The sequence below is a fragment of the Chiloscyllium punctatum genome, chromosome 5, assembly GCF_047496795.1.
Source record: "Chiloscyllium punctatum isolate Juve2018m chromosome 5, sChiPun1.3, whole genome shotgun sequence".
NCBI classification, from domain to species: domain Eukaryota; kingdom Metazoa; phylum Chordata; class Chondrichthyes; order Orectolobiformes; family Hemiscylliidae; genus Chiloscyllium; species Chiloscyllium punctatum.
In genome coordinates this window covers 6,599,188-6,620,342 of record NC_092743.1, presented here as the reverse complement: position 1 = coordinate 6,620,342, position 21,155 = coordinate 6,599,188, and the positions used below count along the sequence as shown (strand labels likewise).

General features: G+C 46.2%; 1 protein-coding gene across 3 annotated transcripts in view; it reads left to right on the top strand.

The window, feature by feature from the left end:
* The window catches only part of znf521 (zinc finger protein 521), a 603,804-nt gene that overhangs the window by 8,725 nt on the left and 573,924 nt on the right, over nucleotides 1-21,155 (top strand). For all 3 annotated transcript variants that reach the window (XM_072569704.1, XM_072569705.1, XM_072569703.1), the window contains exon 2: nucleotides 6,530-6,589. In XM_072569704.1, the coding sequence (XP_072425805.1) occupies nucleotides 6,530-6,589 (60 nt within the window). The remainder of the gene's footprint in view (nucleotides 1-6,529; nucleotides 6,590-21,155) is intronic.

Below are 21,155 nucleotides of genomic sequence, written 5' to 3'. Positions count from 1 at the left end.
GAGATCCCAGGTTTGATTCCAGCCTCTGGCGACTGTCTGTGTGTAGTTTGCACATTCTCCCTGTGTCTGTGTGGGTTCCTCTGGGTGCTCTGGTTTCCTCCCCCAGTCCAAAGATGTGCAGGTTAGGGTGAATTGGCCATGCTAAATTGCCTGTAGTGTTAGGTGCATTAGTCAGAGGGAAATGGCTCTTGGGTGGGTTACTCTTCGGAGGGTCGGTGTGGACTGGTTCGGCCGAAGGGCCTGTTTCCACACTGTAGGGAATCTAATCTGAATTCTGTACCCACTCTTGACTCTTCAGCATTTGCAGTCGTCACTATCTCTCTATTCTCGGTTTGGCAAATGGTTCTTCTGATTTTATTGTTGTCCCATGGACCGACATACAGTGAAAAGTGTTGTTTTGTGTGCTGTATAGGCAGATCATACTATATAAAGTGCATCAGAGTAGCAGAACAGAGTGCAGAATACAGTGTCGCAGCCACAGAAAAGATGCACAGAGGAAAAGAGATCAGAATTAACATTTGAGAGGTCTGTTCAAAAGTTTGGTAACAGCAGGGAAGAAGGTGTTCATGATTCTGTCGTTACGTGTTTTCAAACATTTGTATCTTCTGCCCCATGGAAGAGGGTGGGAGAGAGTATAACTGGGGTGGGAGGGGTCTTCGATGATGTTGGCTGCTTTCCCGAGGCAGTGGGCAGTGTAGATGGAGTCAGTGGATGGGAGGCTGGTTTGTGTGATGGCCTGGGCTGTGTTCACAACTCGCTGCAGTTTCTTGTGATCTTGGGCAGAGCAGTTGCTGTACCGCACTGTGATACATCCGGATTGGATGCTTTCTACGGTGCATCTGTAAACATTGGTCAGAGTTATTGTGGACATGCTGCATTTCCTTAGCCTCCTGAGGAAGTAGAGACGTTGTTGTGCTTTCTTGACTGTAGCGTTGACGTGGGTGGACCAGGACAGATTGTTAGGCAAAAGTGAGGGCTGTCGACGCTGGAAACCAGAGTCTAGATCAGTGTGGTGCTGGAAAAGCACAGCAGGTCAGGCAGCATCCGAGGAGCAGGAGAATCGACGTTTCAGACAAAAGCCCTTCATCAGGACAGATTGTTGGTGATCTTAGGAACTTGATGCTGTCCACCATCTCCACCTCTGCTTCAGACAGGGGTGTGCCATCCACCCTGCTCCCTGAGGTCTATCAGCAGTTCCTGTTTTGCTGAGCTTGAGGGAGAGACTGTTGTCTTCACACCATGCCACTAAGCGCTCTATCTCTCGCCTGTATTCTGTCTCATTGTTGTTTGAGATCTGACCTACAACATCAGCAAACTCGTAAATGGAGTTGGGACGGAATTTGGCCGCACAGTTGTGTGTGAATAAGGAGTACAGTGGGGCTGAGTTTGGAAACGTTAACGCTGTTTCTCTCCCCACAGATGCTGCCAGACCTGCTGAGTTTCTCCAGTGTTCTCTGTGTGTTTGTGTTAGTAATCCACAACCTCTGGTTAATGTTCTGAGGACATGAGATCAAATCCCACACATCAGATGGTGGCATTTGAATGCAACAATGATCTGGAATAAAAAGCTAAGTTAATGGTGACCATGTAACCATTGTCACTTGCTCTGAAGTCACATCTGGTTCACTAATGTCCTTCAGGGAAGGAAATCTGCCATGCCATCCTTACCTGATCTGGTCTCCATGTGACTCCAGACCCACAACAACATGTTTGACTCTTAAACTGACCTCAGGGCAATTAAGGTAATAAATGCTGGCCTGACCAGTGACACCCATGTCCCATGTAAGAATAAAGCAAAGGTTTTCCAAATTGCATCATCATGCATGTAGATTCGTTGAATTATTTTCCACTGTTTAAAATACGCTGTTTTAAAATGTGAGGTCATGCACTTTGGTCGGAAGAATAGAGGCATATACTATTTTCTAAATGGGGAGAAAGTTCAGAAATCTGAAGTGCAAAGGGACTTGGGAGTCCTAGTCCAGGATTCTGTCAAGGTAAACTTGCAGGTTGAGTCAGTAGCTAGGAAGGCAAATGCAATGATGGCATTTATTTTGAGAGGACTAGAATATAAAAGCAAGGATGGACTCCTGAGGCTCTATAAGGATTGGTCAGACCACATTTGGGGTATTGTAAGAAATTTTGGGCTCCATAATTCAGGAAGGATGCATAAGAATGTTCCCAGGAATGAAAAGCTTAACATGTGAGGAATGTTTGAGGACTCTGGATTTATACTCATTGGAGTTTAGAAGGATGAGGGGGGATCTGATTGAAACATACAGAATATGGAATGCCCTGGACAGAGTGGATGTTGGGAAGATGTTTCCATTGGTAGGAGAGACTAGGAACCAAGGGTACAGCCTTGGAGTAAAGGGAAAACCTTTTAAGAACATAGAACATTACAGCGCAGTACAGGCCCTTCGGCCCTCGATGTTGCGCCAACCAGTTATACTAATCTGAAGCCCATCTAACCTACACTATTCCATGTACGTCCATATGTTTGTCTAATGACGACTTAAATGTACTTAAAGAATCTACTACCGATGCAGGCAAAGCATTCCATACCCTTACTACTCTGAGTAAAGAAACTACCTCTGACATCTGTCCTATATCTATCACCCCTCACTTTAAAGCTATGCCCCCTTGTGCTCGCCGTCCCCATACTTGGAAAAAGGCTCTCCCTGTCCACCCTATCTAACCCTCTGATTATCTTATATGTCTCTATTAAGTCACCTCTCAACCACCTTCTCTCCAATGAAAACAATCTCAAGTCCCTCAGCCTTTCCTCGTAAGACCTTCCCTCCATACCAGGCAACATCCTAGTAAATCTCCTCTGCAAGAATGGAGATAAGGAGGAACGTCTTCAGCCAGAGAGTGGGGAATATATCAAATTATTGCCACAGAAGGTTGCAGAGGCCAGGTCGCTGAGTATATTTAAGATGGAGATAGGTAGGTTTTTGGTTGTTAATGGGATCAAGGGTTACGCAGAGAAAACGGGAGAATGGGTTGAGAACCTTATTCACCATGACTGAATGGTGGAGCAGACTGGATGGGCTGAATGGCCTAATTTCGGCTCCTATGTCTTTATGGTCTTGTAGTCACTGTGTTAACACTGTTAAGAGAGGTCCATTTATTAATCAGACCTTTATTTAAGGGCACATTGTCTTGTGGTAAAAGTTGAATAGTACTATCCCAGTCTTTCTTTTCTATGCCCTGTAGCCTAAGGACAGAATCTCTAAGTTAATCAATTGAATAAAACTTACTTGTATTTTCCATAAGGTGGGTCTGGAAATGTGAGCCTTACAGTTTGTAGTCACTTTAAAAGATTTCAGAATTCTTCTATGAGCAGTAGGGCAACAATGGATTATGGGAAAAGGGCTGGAAAATGAGGAATGTTGGATCAGCCATGATCCCATTGAATGGTGGAACGAACTCAAGGGGCCGAATGGTCCCCGATGGGCCGAGCAGTGAAGCCCTCACAGCTCAGACCAGTCAGTAAAGGAAGGTGTAACCCAGTGGCTGATTGTGGGGGCCCTTCGGAATTCACGTTCAGCTGCAGGTACAGTGAAGCCTGTCACTGCATCACCTAACTGAGCTTTGTCACAGTGTCTGAACTGTACTGTCCCCGAGCCACCTGTTAAGTTGAAAAGGGGTGAAGAAAGGTTCCAATTTGAATAAAAGAGATGAATATTGAACAAGACCATAATATATAAGAGCAGAATTAGGCCATTCAGCCCATCGCGTTTGTTCCACCATTCCATCATGGTTGATATGTTCCTCAATCGCTTCTGCCTGCCTCCTCCCCATAACCCTTCATCCCCTGACTATCTATCTCTTTCTGAAGACTTGGCCAGGACAGCCCTCTGCAGCAATGAGCTCCACAGATCTTCCACCCTCCGGCTGAAGAAGTCCTTCCTCCTCTCCATTCTAAAGGATCATCCCTTCCCTCTGAGGCTGGGCCCTTGGGTCCTAGTCTCTCCTGCCCATGGAAACATCTTCCTATTGAATTGTCGTATCTCAGCAAGGATTTTGAATTTACATACCGAGCACCCTTTTAATTCAGCCTCTGTATTTTGTAAGCCTCTGCCTCCCTTACCCATCCCCTGCTGGATATCGAGGATGTGGTCAGACAGATTTGTCGGCAGCTCTTACAGGTGCGAGCTTTATAATGAAAAGTAGAGGGGATCGCAAACACACTGCGCCTTTATTGCAAGGGGATTGCAATCCAAGATTAAAGAAGTTATACAGGGTTTTGGTGAGTCCGCAGATTTAGTCTGAATACTTAAGGAAGGATGTCAGAAACAGAAACAGAAATTGCTGGAAAAGCTCAGCAGGTCTGACACATCTGTGGAGAGAAATCCGATCCAATGCCCCCTTCCCCACCCCTTCAGAATTAGATCCAGAACAGTTCTGCAGAAGGGTCTCTGGACCCGAGACATTAACTGTGATTTCTCTCCACAGATGCTGCCAGACCTGCTGAGCTTTTCCAGCACTTTCTGTTTCTGTTTCTGATTTCCAGCATCCACAGTTTTCAGTTTTATTTTGATTAAGGAAGGATGTACTGGCATTGGGACAGTGGGATCGGGAGTTGTCTTTTGAAAAGTGGCTGAGTAAATGTGGGTTGATATTCCCGGGAGTTGAGAGGAATGAAGAGGTGACCTCACTGTAAACCATATGAGATTACAAAATCATGAGAGGCATGGATAGGATGGATAGTCTTGAGTTTTTTTTCCCCAGGGTAGAAATGTCAGTTACTAGGGAACGTAGGTTCAAGATAAAAGAAGGAAAGTTTAAAGGAGATGAGAGGCAGGATTTATTTACACAGAGGGTGGTAAGTGCCTGGAATGTGCTGCCAGAGGAAGTGGTGAATACAACAGTAACATGTAACAGGCATCTAGACTAATAAATGATTAGGTAGGGAATAGAGGGGGATAGACCACGTAGAGGCAAATTAGTTTAAAAAGGCATCACGTGTCAGTGCAGGCTTGATGGGCCGAAGGGCGAAAGTGAGGACTGCAGATGCTAGAGATCAGAATAGAGGGTGTGGTGCTGGAAAAGCACAGCAGGTCAGGCAGCATCCGAGGGGCAGGAGAATCTGCATAAGCCTTGATTCCTGATGAAGAGCTTCTGCCCAAAAAGTCGATTCTCCTGCTCCTCGGATGCTGCCTGTCCTTGATGGGCTGAAGGGCCTGTTCCTGTGCTGGACTGTTGTTTGTAACCGAGAGCTTATATCCTCCATCCTTCCCCAGCGGAAATCCAGAATGGTATCAGGGTGAGAGTCTGAGGGTTTTGGAGTGAGGGGAAGTGACATTTCTTCACTCATTGAGTTGTGAATTCTCTACCTCAGGGGGGTTTTTGCACGCTCAGTCTCTGGGGTGGAGACTTTAAGACTGGGACGGACAGATTTTTTTATTGTTGGTGTCCTGGGGGATTGTGGGATAGATATGGGGATGGAGCAGCGAGTGGATTTGATGACCCGAGATTGATCACCATTATGTTGAATGTAGCAGCACTCCTGATGGGCTGAATAGCCTACTCTTGTTGTTCCTCCGTCATTGCTGTGTCAATCTCCTCCAGTTGCTTCCCACAATCTTTTCCCACTGAAAGAGTGCGGCCAAAATAACCCTAACTCTAACTTGCCGGGGCTGTTGGAAACCATCCATCGGTAACATCTGGTGGCTGTGGTTTTGGTAACTCCAGGCACCAGGTTCCCAGGAGAAATCCGACAATGCATTGTCCTCCAAACTATCTCTGGTTGTTCCAAAATAATGTGTGGATCCTTGACACACACACACACACAAGTGCTTGCCTGGCTACTTTCTTGCTTCACTGCCAAATGAAAGGTAGTTTTTGTTTGTGAATTATTAGCCAGCGTTGGACAACCACCCGCTGGGTTTCAACCTAAATGATGAGATTAAAATAAGTACAACGGTGTAAACCCTGATTGAGTAAACGTACACAAGTGATCAGCTTGAAGAACTGCCTTTTACACTGGTCCCACAGTACACTGTTGGAGCTACGTCTACCTCCTCACTAACCAGGATCGACAAATTACGCCAAAGGAGGCCATTCAGCCCAGAGTACCCGTACTGACTGTATTGCCCAATGCCAATCACCTGCCCTTCTCCCCCACATCCCAGCAAGCCATGGATTTAAATGATTCCAGTTCTTGAACAGGAATGTTCATGTAATTGCGGGGCAGGTAGGGAGTAGGAATCTTTAAGCAGGGGAAGAGGGTTATCAGGGTGAGTGGGAGAGGTACAGGGGAGTTGCGATGGTTCATAACACGAGGCAGGGTCTCATTGCCTACCCTGATCAAACTCTCTCTGGTTCCCATGCCAACCGTGCGGGGTGAGGGGTGGCTGTGAATGCTGTGTTGTCCTCTGTACTGCAGGCGTTTTCCAACTGATCCCCTGGTACATCGCTGAATATCAATGTTAGAATGAAATGTGTAAATGCAAGATTGACGAGTGAGGGGCGTCTATTCCCCACTTCAACTAAAGCCTCTTTATTTCTCCACTTCTCTCTGCAGTAGAAGAAAATGAGACAGAAGAGCTACATCCTGCTGTGGGCCAGGCAAGCATTCAGAGTGGTATGTTTAAATCTCTAATTAGACAGCATTTATCATTGCAGTTGGAACTGGCAGGGTTGGAGTTGCCCTATGACTGTAGGGACAGTGAAGAGATCTGCTTGTGTGCATTAAATGGCAGGTGTCAAAGCACTGACAGGCAATTGATCCAGACACAAGAGTTCAGGCAATTTAAGAATTCATGCAATGAAAATACCTTTGCTAGGTTTTGAGGAGAATTCTTTCCGTAACAAGGCAGCAGCAGAATTAGCAGTGAGTGATTACTGAGAGAGGACTGATGCATTATTCTGTGTCATTTGTATATCTTCTTTATATAAAAACACACAGTGAAGGTGGCAATAAATTAACAAGACTGGCATCTCCATCTGTCAGTGTATGTGTGTCTGTACCTGAGACTGAGGAGAGCTGTAATATCTCACCTACATCAACAAAATCTGCCGTTGTGTTAAACTCAATCTAAAATTAACTTGTTACTGAGGCTGCAAAATCTCTCTCTAAACGGATATTGACTGGGTCTGCTCCTGCTCGAGAAGCCAGTGTTCTGGAGGATTCAGGCTTTGGAGAAATGAGCCATGCACAGAAGCTTCATTGTTATCTCCAAAGGAGTGGCTCATCTCCAGCTCCCCCTATAACCCTGCCTTCTCTTCCTTTGTGAATACCTGTCCAGTTAAAACAAAGGCTTGGCAGTTTATTGTTCCTAGCTGTGTTTTCCACGGCAACACTTCCACCAATCAGAATCCAATTGCCGGCCAAATTGGCACCCTCTGCTTGTGCAATATAAATTGTTGTTCCCTTTGAGATTTTGCATTCTTGCCATGTGGTCCTGATAACTGCAGGATGGAAAGCTTCCAAAGTGTCTCTTTTGTAATTGCTCTCTCCACATATACACCCAGCTCCCTCTGCACGTGCAGCACCTTTAGAATTGCTGCGCTATTTGATATTGGCTTTCAGTGTTCTTCCAAATGAAGTGCACCATCTGACAGTTCTCAGTACGCCTACTTCAGCTGGAGCCTTGGTTCACACAGGAATCCCTGTTGGATTGATACTTGCTACGTCTCTCTCTCTCTCTCTCTCATTCCTAAACCCCTTTGCACTCTCTGACATCCATGGAGGGGACTCTCTGCTTGAGAGAAAAGTCCCAGTTGGTGGGAACACCCAGTGTCCCCTCTGTGAGGCATCCTCTCCCAGGAGCACAGAAGGAACTAGTCACTCATTAGTTCAACAGAATAATGTCAGAGGCACTGCACAGGAACTGGGGGCTGACTGGTCAAAGTGCCTGTCCGACAGACTGTGGCTCCATATCCCTTGATTCCTCTCTCTCTCTTATTTACTGACCGTCTCCATCTCCCCCCACTGCTCAATCCTGCCACTGTAGCTGATAGTGAGCGTGGTGGATCTGGTTAGACAATGGAAATGGTTCTGGGGATTGACCCTGGGAGTAAATAGGTCGGCTGATGAGCAGAGGTTGGAGAGACTGGGCCTTTTCCCAATTGCAGCTTTAGGAGTAACCCCTCTCCTGGTTATATCCGGCCCTCGGCTGACCCATCAAGAGAGCGTGGGTGGTTTACAGGGCACTGAAAGGCTGGGCAGAAACTGAGTGAGGGTGAAATGAGGATAATCTTTCTTGCCCAGCGAGTAGTTAGGGTGTGCATTGTCGGAGAGGCAGGTTTAACTGAGGCATTCATGGGATGGTTATTTGGATAGAAATGGGGAAAAGGCAGGGATATGGGGAAAAGGCAGGAGATTGGTGCTAGGGGATAGAACCAATGCAAGCACAGTGGGCCGACTGGCCTCCTGCGCAGTAACAATGCTGTGATTGTGTGATCCATCCTACAGTCTGTTTGGGGAACTGATGTCTTAGTGTTATGATTGGCAGATTACTAATCCACACACCCAGGCAGTATCCTGGGGAACCTATGTTCAAATTCTGCTGTCTGAATTCGTTAAAAGGTCTGGAGTTAAGAGGACAATGATGACTACATTGTCAACTGTGTGGAAAAACCTGCCTGGTTCACCGAGGTCCTGTAGGGAGGGAGATCTGCTGTCCTGAGCCAGTCTGGTCTACACGTAACTCCAGACCCACAGCAAAGAGACCGAGCAAGCTGCTCCATTCAAGGGGCAGTTAGGGATGAGCAATAAATGCTGGTCCAGCCGAGAAAGTCGCTCCGTTCTGTCAAACTATTTGCAAAAGTCTCAGTAAAGGAACAAAGCCATTGTGGCAAAAGTGAGGACTGCAGATGCTGGAAATCAGAGCCGAGGTTAGAGTGGTGCTGGAAAAGCACAGCAAGCCTTCATTCCTGATGAAGGGCTTTTGCCTGAAATGTCGATTTTCCTGCTCCTCGGATGCTGCTTGACCTGCTGTGCTTTCCCAGCATCACTCTAAACAAAACCGGTGTGACCACCAGAAACAGTAGCCTTTGAACCTCAGTGCATGGCAATGCTGTGCATCATGGGTAAAGGACATTGAAGTGTGTGGTGTGCCATGATCTTCTTGAATGGTTGGACTGGCTCAAATGGACTGAATGGCCTACTCCTGACTCTGTGGAAGTTCTCCTCCAAGCCACTCACCATCCTGACTTGGAAATATATTGCCGTTCCTTCAGTGTCAAAATCATGGAATTCCCTCCCTCAGGGCATTGTGGGTCTACCCTACAGCACATGGACTGCAGCGGTTCAAGATGGCAGCTCACCCCCACCTTCTCAAGGGGCAACTAGGGACGGGCAGTAAATGCTGGGCCCAGCCAGTGACACCCACATTCCCTGACACATGAAGAGGCCATTCAGCCCATCGAATCTGTGCTGACAGAAACCACTCTAAGTCTACATTGGGCTTGACAATCCAGGTCTGGGCCTGAGTGAATCGAAATCAGAATGAGCACAGCACAGAGTTTCTCAGTCTTGGAAGATTCCTATAAACCCCACCTTTTTCAGTGCAGCCACTGAGCAGTGCAGACAGTGTCGACTCTGAGCCAAATTGGAAAGAGGAAAAACAAGAAGTTTAAAAAAAAATGAAATTCCTGCACAGGAAAAGGGGGAAGCCATTCCAACAGGGCTTCCTGTTGAAGGGAGAGACGGCTGTGAGTGCTGGTGCGAGGAACGTTGCTCAACTCCCAGCCACAACAGCTCTGTCGGTGCCAGCACATGGGAATGGGGGCTCTGGAGGGACCCACCCACTGCGCGGGGACGGACACTCCGCTTTTACTGGGATTTCCAGGAGAATTCCAGCCCACGCATCCATTTTTTCTGAGTTTCCAACCCTTGTGTTAATCAGCCAAGTTCGAAAGGAGATCAGAGCTACACGCAGCTCAGGGACTTGGAGCGAGGGAATCAAATAAAACAGACAGAATGAATCACAGGATGGTCATGGCCAAGGAGAAAGGCTGTTAGAGGAACAGGAGTAGACCATTCAGCCCCTCCAGTCTGTTCCACCCATTCATGGCTGATCTGTTGCCTGTCTGCTTTGGCCCACATTCCTGTACCTTTTGCTCAACAAATATTTATCGATCTCAGATTTAAAATGAGCGACTGGTCCAAACCTGTCCCACCCTTTGTGTGTAGAAGTGCTTCCTAACATTTCTCCTGAACAGTCTGGCCCTAACTCTCAGACTCTGCTCCCTTAGTTCTCCAATCTCCACACAGTGGAAATTGTTTATCTTCATCTACCCTGTCTTTCCCTGTTAATAACTTGGAGACTTTGAACAGATCACCCCTTAACCTTCTATATTCAGGAGAAAATAAATTTTTAATTTGTATTCTTCCCAAAATTTAACCCCTGAAGTGCAGGTGTCATATTTGTAAACCTACATTGTACTCCCTCCAAGGCCAATATATGCATCCTATGGTGTGGTGCCCAGGTCTGGTCACAGTGCTCCAAGTGGGGTGGAATCAGGGTTTTCTATAACTGCAGCATATCCTCTGCATCCTTATACTGCAATCCTCTGAGCATAAATTACAGATTAGATTCCCTACAGTGTGGAAACAGATCCTTCGGCCCAACAAGTCCACATCGACCCTCCGGAGAGTAACCCACCCAGACCTATTCCCCTATATTTTCCCCTGACTAATGTACTTAACACTATGGACAATTTAGTTTGGCCAATTCACCTGACCTGCATATCTTTGGACTGTGGGGGGAAACCCACACTGACACAGAGAATGTGCAAACTCCACACAGACAGTTGCCCGGGGCTGGAACTGAACCCAGGACCCTGATGCTGTGAGGCAGTGGGGCTAACCGCTGAGCCACTGTGCCCTCATAAAGGCCAGCTTTCTTGATTGTAAATGTGCTGGCCTCCTTTTCTCTTCAGATAATGATTCAAATCTCTTTTCAAAACTAAATTGCACCCACCTCCCGATAAAGGATTTGTTGTGACCTGTGTGAGCATTGCTATTTTTTTGCAATCCTTTTACATCTTTGCCTTTAACCTTTCCACCAATGGGACCTGTGTCTCCTTATTTCCCAGTCTAGGCCCCTCCTGATAGTGGACAACCTGATCAAATCTCCTCCCAACCTTCTCCCCTCCGTGGAGAACAGTCTCAACTTCTCCAAACATCTTTTTTTATTCGTTCATAGGACGTAAGCATCGCTGGCTGGGCCCAGCATTTACTGCCCGTCCCGAATTGCCCCTTGAGAAGGTGGGGGTGAGCTGCCTTCTTGAACCACTGCAGTCCATGTGCTGTAGGTAGACCCACAATGCCCTGAGGGAGGGAATTCCAGGATTCTGACCCAGCAACACTGAAGGAACGGCAATATACTTCCAAGTCAGGATGGTGAGGGGCTTGGAGGGGAACTTGCAGGGGTGGTATTCCCATGTATCTGCTGCCCTTGTCCTTCTAGATGGAAGTGGTGGTGGGTTTGGAAGGTGCTGTCTGAGGATCTTTGGTGAATTTCTGCAGTGCATCTTGTAGATAGTACACACTGCTGTGACTGAGTGTCAGAGGTGGGGGGAGTGGCTGCTTGTGGTGCTAATTAACTAGACTGCTTTGTCCTGGATGGTGTCAAGCTTCTTGAGTGTTGTTGGAGCTACCCCCATCCAGGGCAAGGGGGGAGTATTCCATCACACGCCATCATACTGGGATCTCTCCCTTTTTGAATGGTTCATGTGAATCGGTTTATGAAAGAGGAAGATACATTACGTGTATTTTGGACAAGAGAAAAACCCATCCTATTAATGAAAGCTAGATTCTGAGGACACTGAAAATCTGGCACAAACAGAGAATGCTGGAGAAACTCAGCAGGTCTGGCAGCATCTGTGGAGACATTAAAGTTTCAGGTCCCGCAACCCTTCTTCAGAACTGGAGTATGACTCTGAACAAGGGTCATATCGGACTCAAAATGTGATCGCTGTTCTCTCTCCACAGATGCTGTCAGCCCTGTTGAGTTTCTCCTGCATTCTCTCTCTATTTGCCCTTCCCCTTTCTCTTGGCATGTGGCCCATTCACTGTCATTTGCTGGAATAGTCACTGCATAGTCCTTTAGAGATCCAGTCAGCCGAAGGAAAGCCTGGGTGTCACATAGATGCAGATGTTAATGAGCACAGGTGTGAAGGTGCAAATTAGGAGGAGGCCAGTCAGCCCCTCTGGCCTGTTCTGCTATTCAGTGGGATGGTTGGCTGATCTGATAAAGCCATTTTCTTACCTCCCTTCCTGATCAAAGATCCGTCCACTCTGCCTTAGGGCCCATTTGGTCAGACTGATTCCTGGGAATGGCAGGTCTGATTGGTCTTGATAGGACTATCTTCACTGGAGAGTAGAAGAATGGAGGGGGAAGTTCTCATAAATTCTGACCGGACTAGACAGGGTAGACACGGGAAGGATGTTCCCGGTGACTGGGGGTAGGGGGGGGAAGTCCAGAACCGGGGGCGTCACAGTCTAAGGATACAGGTTGGGCCATTTCCGACTGAGACGAGAAGAAATGTCTTCACCCAGAGAGTGGGGGAGCCAAACCACTGAATGTTTTCAAGAAGGAGTGAGATACAGTTTCTGTTTATTCACTCTTGGATGTTGCTGTTGCTTGCTGGCCAGCACTTATTGCCTGTCCCTAGTTGCCCCTTGTTCCTATGACTAAAGGAATTGAAGGATTATGGGGAGAAATTGTGAATAGGGGACTGAGTTGGATGATCAGCCATGATCACATTGAATGATGGGGCAAGCTCAAAGGGCTGAATGGCCTCCTCCTGCTCCTACTTTCTATATTTATACGTGAATGTCTTCCTGCCTCCTCTTCATCTCACTCTATAGAGTCATCGAGACAGACTCTTTGGTCCAACCTGTCCATGGCGACCAGATATCCCAACACCATCTAGTCCCACCTGCCAGCACTTATCTTACATTCTTCAAACCCTTCCTATCCATATACCCATCCAGATGCCTTTTAAATGTTGTCATTGTACCAGCCTCCACCACATCCTCTGGCAGCTCATTCCATACACGCACCACCCTCTGTGTGAAAAAATTGCCCCTTCGGTCCCTTTTATATCTTTCCCCTCTCACCCTAAATCTGTGCCCTCTAGCTTTGGACTCCCCAACTCCAGGGAAGAGACTTTGTGTATTTATCCTATCCATGCCCCTCATGATTTTGTAAACCTCTATAAGGTCACCCCTCAGCCTCCGATGCTCCAGGGAAAACAGTCCCAATCTGTTCAACCTCTCCCTATAGCTCAAATCCTCCAACCCTGGCAACGTTCTTATCAACTTTTTCTGTACCCGTTCAAGTTTCGCAACATCCTTCCTACAGCAGGGAGACCAAGATTGCACATAATATTCTAAAAGTGACCTAACCAATGTCTTGTACAGCAGCAACAGGACCTTCCAACTCCTATACTCGATGCACTGACCAAATAATGGCAACCATACCGAACACCTTCTTCACTGTCCTGACTACCTGTAAATCCACTTTCAAGGAGCTATGAACCTGCACTCCAAGGTCACTTTGTTCAGCAACACTCCTGAGGACCTTACCATTAAGTGTATAAGTCCTGCTAAGATTTGCCTTTCCAAAATGCAACACTTCACATTTATCTGAATTAAACTCCATCTGCCACTCCTTGGCCCATCTGATCAAGATGCTGTTGTAATCTGAGGTAACCTTCACTGTCCACTACACCGGTCACCTTATCATTCTGTTATTTCCCTCGTTAATGCAGTTACTCTGTTCAATGTAGCCACTGTCATGGCAGCAAGTTCCCCATTCTAACTACTCCATGGTCAAGAGTGTGGCATTGGAAAAGCACAGCAGCTCAGGCAGCATCCGAGGAGCAGGAGAGTTGACATTTCGGGCATAAGCTCTCCATCTGGAATGGCAGGCTTATGCCTAAAATGTCGATTCTCCTGCTCCTCGGATGCTGCCTGACCTGCTGTGCTTTTCCAGCACCACACACTCGACTCTGATCTTCAGCATCTGCAGTCCTCACTTTCTCCTAGTTACTCCATGGGTAAAGCAACTTCTCTTGGGATACCAATTGGCTTTATTAGGAGTTACCTTACATTTATGGCCCCTCATTCTCGGATCCCTCTATGAACGGAAGCTATGACTACCCCTCGTAAACCCTTTCATAATTTTAAAGATGGTTCCTGTCTCTTCTCCAACCTTGCTGTTCCACAGAAAGGAGTTTGAGCTTGCTTAATCTCATTGCTGGTCCTCCGTGAGGTCTGGGCTGTGTATTTTTAGGCTATGCCTCCACGTACTTGCTAATTGTTCTTCCATGGGATGTGGGTGTCACTCACCAGCATTTATTACCCATCCAGAGGGCAGTTTAAGAGTGAACGACGTTGCTGTGGGTCTGGAGTCATATGTAGGTCAGACCGGGTAAGGGTGGCAGGTTTCCCTCCCTCAAGGACATCGGTGAACCAGATGGGGTTTTACCATAATTAAGAATGGTTACATGGTCGTGGCTAGGCTAGTTTTTATAATTCCAGGTTTTTGCTTTATGATTGAATTCGCACGTTGCCATCTTCCATGATGTGAATTGAACCCATGTCTCCAAAGAGTAGGCCTCTGGGCATTGATGTAGTGACAATATCCCTCCACCGACACCTCCTCTTGGGGGTGTATGACACTGGTACACAGCTACAGAAGCTTCTAGCATCATTCAAGCTGATTGGCTCAGTCCTCCAGTTCAGCTGGAGGTTTAAAATGCAGTAGCAACCTGAGACAAAGCATCTCCTAAATCTTGTCCCATTGTAGAAGAATCGACGCTGCAGAAATGGCCAGCAAGAAATGATTGAAATGTTTTATGCCCGAAACGTCGATTCTCCTGCTCCTTTGATGCTGCCTGACCTGCTGCGCTTTTCCAGCAACACATTTTTAATGTCTGATCTCCAGCATCTGCAGTCCTCACTTTCTCGTTTTATTAAGGTGAACAATCTTGTCTAATTTACAAGCACCCTCAAAGTACTGGCACTTATTGTCTAACAGCTCATTTGTCTGCACTGTAGCTCTGTCTTTGTTAATCATTTACTCCATATTTCTGATGCGATCTGGTGGATAGATGTCTTCAAGGTGCTCAGAGTGTGGTCTAACTAACTTGTAGACTAGATTACTGTAACATCGCTGCTTTTCAAGATGTATGTTTCTTTGATGTGTGCCCTGTGGGTTTTAAAATTTTATTTATTTATTTTAATTGCGCGCCCCCCCCCCCCCCCCATAATAATACTGCCAAACAGCGGTATTGCTTATTTCTCCCCATCCCCAGCACCCAGGTCACATGTGTAGGTGAAGTACACACTGAAGCCATGTATGCAGAAAACTTTATTTATATTCCACCACTAGGAAGAAAAAACAGCTGAGTGGCCAGTGACAAGCAGTGCCTTTTGCCTTCTGGGTTTATTGGTGTGGGTCTTTTCCAGTTCAGATATACAGGAGCAGTGGCCTTAATTGAGGGGCTGAATGGTCTTTTTCTCATGGTCTACGGTTTAATTGTTCAATCGTCGTTAGAGGGACAAAGTGATGAGGGCCTTATGCTCAAAACATCGATTCTCCTGCTCCTTGGATGCTACCTGACCTGCTGTGCTTTTTCAGCACCACATTCTCGACACAGTCATTGTTAGACTCTGGCAGAAGGCTAGAAGATTGCAAATGTTCCACCTTTGATGAAAGAGAGTTGGAAAAGCCTTTCAAGGCTGTTCAGTTTAACATAAATTATTTAGAAATTTTAACTAGGTCCAAACTAACAGTCACCAGGACAAGATTAATTCAGTAAAGCTAGCATAGGTTTGTGAAAATTTTGCAGAGGTGTTGTTACAGTATTGTCATTGGTTTAGGAATCCAGATAGACCCTGAGTTAATTTTTCGGGCACATGGTTTCAAATCCCACAGGATCAGATGGTGGTACTGGAATGTTGGCCCTTATTCCAAAGGGGTTGGAGTGTAAGAGTAGGGAAGTTTTACTACAAGGTGCTGGTGAGACCACATCTGGAGTACTGTCAGCAGTTTTGGTTCTTACTTAAGAAAAGGTGTCATTTCATTGGAGGCAGGTCAGAGAAGTTTCACTCTGATGATCCCTGGGACAATCCCTGGGATTGTTTTATGAGCAAAAGCTGAGCAGGTGGCTCTGGGCATTGAGGGACAGACTAGAAATCCCAGCCTAGTCAGCAATTCCAAATCCTGTGAACGAATTTCAAAACAACAAAAAATTACAGGCTGCTGTAAAATTTTGAAGTTGGATTCAGTTTTTTTTTGGTAGGCAGATCACATTTGGATTTGAATGTTTATGTGAGAGTTGGAAGTTTTTTTTTGGATCAGGCCCTGATCAATTTTTAAATTTTTCAAATCCTTCCACGTCCTCTCTCCTCTGTATCAGTACAAATCCTCCACAGCAGAACCCTGCCAGATTTCCAGTTCCGACCATATTAGACTCTGTGTGGCTCCATCATGGATGGTCATGAACTCAGTTACCTGGGCCTCTCTTAGCTCATGGGCATTGTCCCCGTGAACCACTCTACCTCTCCCTCTCTTTGTATCCCTCATTCCTTTAATAGACAATAAGTGCAGGAGTAGGCCATTTGGTCCTTCAAGCCAGCACCACCATTCATTATGATCATGGCTGACCATCCACAATCAGTATCCTGTTCCTGCCTTAACCCTTGATTCCACTATCCTTAAGAGCTCTATCCATCTCTTTCTTGAAAGTACCCAGAGACTTGGCCTCCACTGCCCTCTGGGGCACAGCATTCCATATATCCACCACACTCTGGGTGAAGAAGTTTCTCCTCAACCCTGTTCTAAATGGCCTGTACCTTTGTTTTTAAACTGTGTCCCCTGGTTCTGGACTCACCCATCAGCAGAAACATGCTTCCTGCCTCCAGAGTGTCCAATCCTTTAATAATCTTGTGTCTCAATCAGATCCCCTCTCATCCTTCTAAACTCAGGTGTAACAACCACTTGGTCTATGCTTTTGGTTGGAACCTTGCTCGATGGACTGCATTCGCGGTACTAAATAAATGGTGGCCATTGGCTCTGTAGCTTTGAATATAGTTGTGTCTTGAAACCTGGGCAAATGTTGGCATTGAAGGCTCCTATGACCCCATGAGCAGGGCTCCACGTTCCCAACTTGTACTGAGGCCGGACTGTTGCGGGGTCTGTTCAAAGCTCCCACCTCGGCTGAGCTGATAAAAACACACTCCTAATCCTCCAGGTATTTTTGCATTTTTGGATTTGGAACTGCAGGACTGAATGTGAAATATTGTGACTTGTGTTTGTTGGAATTGAACGCACCAGATGTTATCATGATCAAGCTGGACTTAAATCCAGCAGATGATTGAATTTACAAATCGGAGCTCAGCTCAACATTATACTGTCAAAATATTTGTTTCTCCAAATGTATATGGAAGACTGCAGGTAACAGTCTAACCTGAAGTAAGAGGGTGTGGGGGCTCTGAGGGAAGTCTTGATTTTGCTGTGTTACTTTTGCAATGGTATCAATAGCCAATTTTAACAACTTGGAGCTGGAAAGCTTAAAATGCTAGAATACAGACACATAAAACTCTGCAAGTCTGTGTGCGGAAGGTTGCACCACATTTGGAAAAAAAAGGAAAATTAATGGTCTAGTTTAGACAGCCCTTTGACTGTTTCTCGTCGTTTCCCATCTTCACTTGGAGTTGAAGGATTGAGTGAAATCTGTGAAAAGGCTTTCATTTCCACAGTGCCTTTTACATCCTTTTCAAAATTGTGTATTTCTCACAGGGTGTGGGCATCATTGGTTGGGCCAGCATTTTGGGGGCTTGTCCCTAATTGCCCGTTGAGATTGCACCGGCCCACTGAAGAGCATTCCAATCTGACCCCTACCCTAGCCCTGCAACTCTGTATTTCCCATGACGAATCCGCCTAACCTGAACACCTTGGGATTGTGGGAGGAAACCGGAGCACCCGGAGGAAACCCACACAGACACAGGAGAACGGTAAAAGAGAGAAGTTCCAGAGAGGTAGTGTCACCTCAGGTACAGGAATAAGGTAGATGGGTTACAGTCAGGGGACGGAAAGGGAATAGGCAGGGATACCCTGTGGCTGTTCCCCTCAGTAACAAGGATACTGTTTTGGATACTGTTGGGGGGGCACAACCTACCACAGGAAAGCCACAGTGGCCAGGACTCTGGCACTGAGCCTGGCTCTGTGTCTCAGAAGGGAATAGGAGAGTGATTGTGGTAGGCGACTCAACACTTAGAGAATTGGACAGGAGATTCTGTGGTCGCGAACGGGAATCCCGGAAGATATGTTGCCCCCCAGATGCCAGGATCCAGGGTGTCTCTGATCGAGTCTACGAGGTTCTGAAGGGGGAGGGGGAGCAGCCAGAAGTCGTGGTGCACGTTGACACCAATGACATAGCTAGGAAAAGGGATGAGGATCTAAAAAGGAGGATTTCAAGGAATTGGGTTGGAAGCTAAAACGTAGGATGAGCAGAGCACTAACCTCAGGATTAGTGCCAGTGCAACATGCGAGTGAGGTGAGGAACAGGGAGTGAGTGCAGCTAAACGTGTGGCTACAGGGCTGGTGCAGGAGGGAGGGCTTCAGATACCTAGGTCATTGGGGTGCCTTCTGGCGAAGGTGGGACCTGTACATGAAGGAAGGGTTGCACTTAAACTGGAAGGGCACCAATGATCTGGGTGGGAGATTTGATAGAGCACTTTGGGAGTATTTAAACTAATTTGGCAGGAGGATGGGAATCAGAGCTACAGATCAGAGGAGAAGGTAGTTCCTGAATGGGCAGAAATAGAATGCAGAGAGTCTGTCAGGAAGGATACACCGTTGATAAGACAAAGGGATGGATTAAAGCATGTCTGTTTCAATGCAAGGAGTGTCAGGAATAAGAATGACAAACTCCGAGCATGGGTCAGTACTTGGAACTATGATGTTGTGGCCATAACTGAGATGTGGATTTCCCAGGGGCAGGAATGGTTATTGGATGTTCCAGGGTTTAGATCTTTTAAAAAGAGCAGGGAGGGTGAGTAGCATTGTTAATTAGAGAGTGTATCCCAGCTATCCAAAAGGAGGTTGTCGAGGAGGGTTTGTCTGCTGAGTCAGTAACAGGAAAGGTGTAGTCGAGAGATGGAAGAACCGATTGGACAGCAGATTTTGGAAAGGTGTTGATGTAACAGAGTTGTTGTTATGGGTGACTTCAACTTCCCCAATATTGATTGGTCTGGATGGATCCGATTTTTGTCAGGTATGTTCAGGAAGGATTCCTGACTCGATAGGCCGACTAGGGAGAGGCCATATTGGATTTGGTGCTAGGCAACGAGCCAGATCTTTTGGTGGGAGGGCATTTCAGTGACAGTGACCACAACTGCCTCACCTTTACCATAGCCATGGAGAGGGATAGGAACAGACAGTATGGGAAGGTATTTAATTGGGGGAGGGGAAATTATACTGCAATTAGACAGGAGCTGTGGAGATAAATTGGGAACAATTATTCTACAGGAAATGAACAACAGCAATGTGGAGGCTGTTTAAGGAGCACTTGTTGGGAGTGTTGGATAACGTTGTCCCACTGAGACAGGTGAGGAATATAAGGTGAAGGAGCCTTGGATGACAAGAGAAGAGGAGCTTCTCATCAAGAGGAAGAAGGAAGCTTACTTAAGGGTGAGGAAGCAAGGATATGGCACAGCTTTAGAGGATTACAGGGAGTGAGGAAAGAACTCAAAAATGGACTGAGGAGCACTGGGAGGGGGCATGAGGAAGCCTTGGTGGGAAGGATTAGGGAAAACCCAAAGGTGTTCTACATATACATGAGGAGCAAGAGAATTATCAAAGAGAGGGTAGGGCTGATCAGGGATAGTGGAGGGAAGTTGTGCCTGGAGTCTGAAGAGGTAGGGGAGGCCCTAAATGAGTTTTTTGCTTCAGTATTCACTAGAGAGAGGGACCTTGTTGATGGGGAGAACACCATGGACCAGGTTAATAGGCTTGAACAAATTGATATTAAGGAAGTGGATGTTCTGGGACGCATCAAGATAGTGTTATGAAGGTGTAGAGGTGTACTGTACCTTTAAGAGAGTGAAGGACAGAATGCTGGAGAATTAGTGTAACATATGGTCCAGCAGCTAGCGGTATTTGGGTTGCTATGAGACAAATTCAAATTCGGCCAATCAGTTTAAATTATGCCCCAAAATACCAAACTCCAATCAAGTTTGAATTTAGTATTTTGATAATATTAACACCAGTGACACAATCCGATGGTTTGGGGGTATGAGACCGGGAAAAATTGAACAGTTGGAGAAGAACTACCAGAAGACCAATAGATATTGGCTGCTAGTCAGAACTCTTGAGAGGTACCTGTCTGGAGAAGGAGTCTGCACAGAGAAAAACATCGACACCGACTGGAGAGCAAATCTACAGAGAAAGATACAAAGAGAAGATTCGACAGCTGGCTGGTTTTGAATTTGAATTTTTCTGTAAATCTTAATCGGGAGTTTCATCAAACTAGTCTTGTGGAGGGCAAATAAAAGATAGGTTAGAGGAAGGAGTTGTAAATAGTCGTTAGTTAATTATTCTCTGTTAGACTTTAAGCAATAAATTTGTTAACTTTTACTTTAAATAGTGACATTTGGGATAGTTCTTTGCCTCTCGAATTTGAACAGATTGCAGCACGGGGTGAATCTTTTCAGTATGGCTGGTTTAAAGCAGCAGACGGGTTTACCATGTGTCGTAACGATCGATAAGTTCCCAGGGCTGGACCAGGTATATCCAAGGTTACTACGGGAAGCGAGGAATGAGATTGCTGTATCTCTGGTGAGGATCTTTGCATCCTCACTTTCCACAGGAGTACCACATGATTGGAGGGAGGTGAATGTTGTTTCTCTGTTCAAGAAAGGGAATAGGGAAATCCCTGGGAATTACAGATCAGTCAGTCTCATGTCTGTGGTAGGCAAGATTCTGAGAGGATAGGATTTATAACCATTTGGAAAAACATAGTTTGATTAAAGATAGTCAGCATTGCTTTGTGAGGGGCTTGCCTCACAAACAAACCTTATTGAGTTCTTTGAAGATGTGATGAGACACGTTGATGAAGGTCGAGCAGTGGATGTGGTGTGTATGGATTTTGGTAAGGCGTTTGATAAGATTCCCCACAGTAGGCTC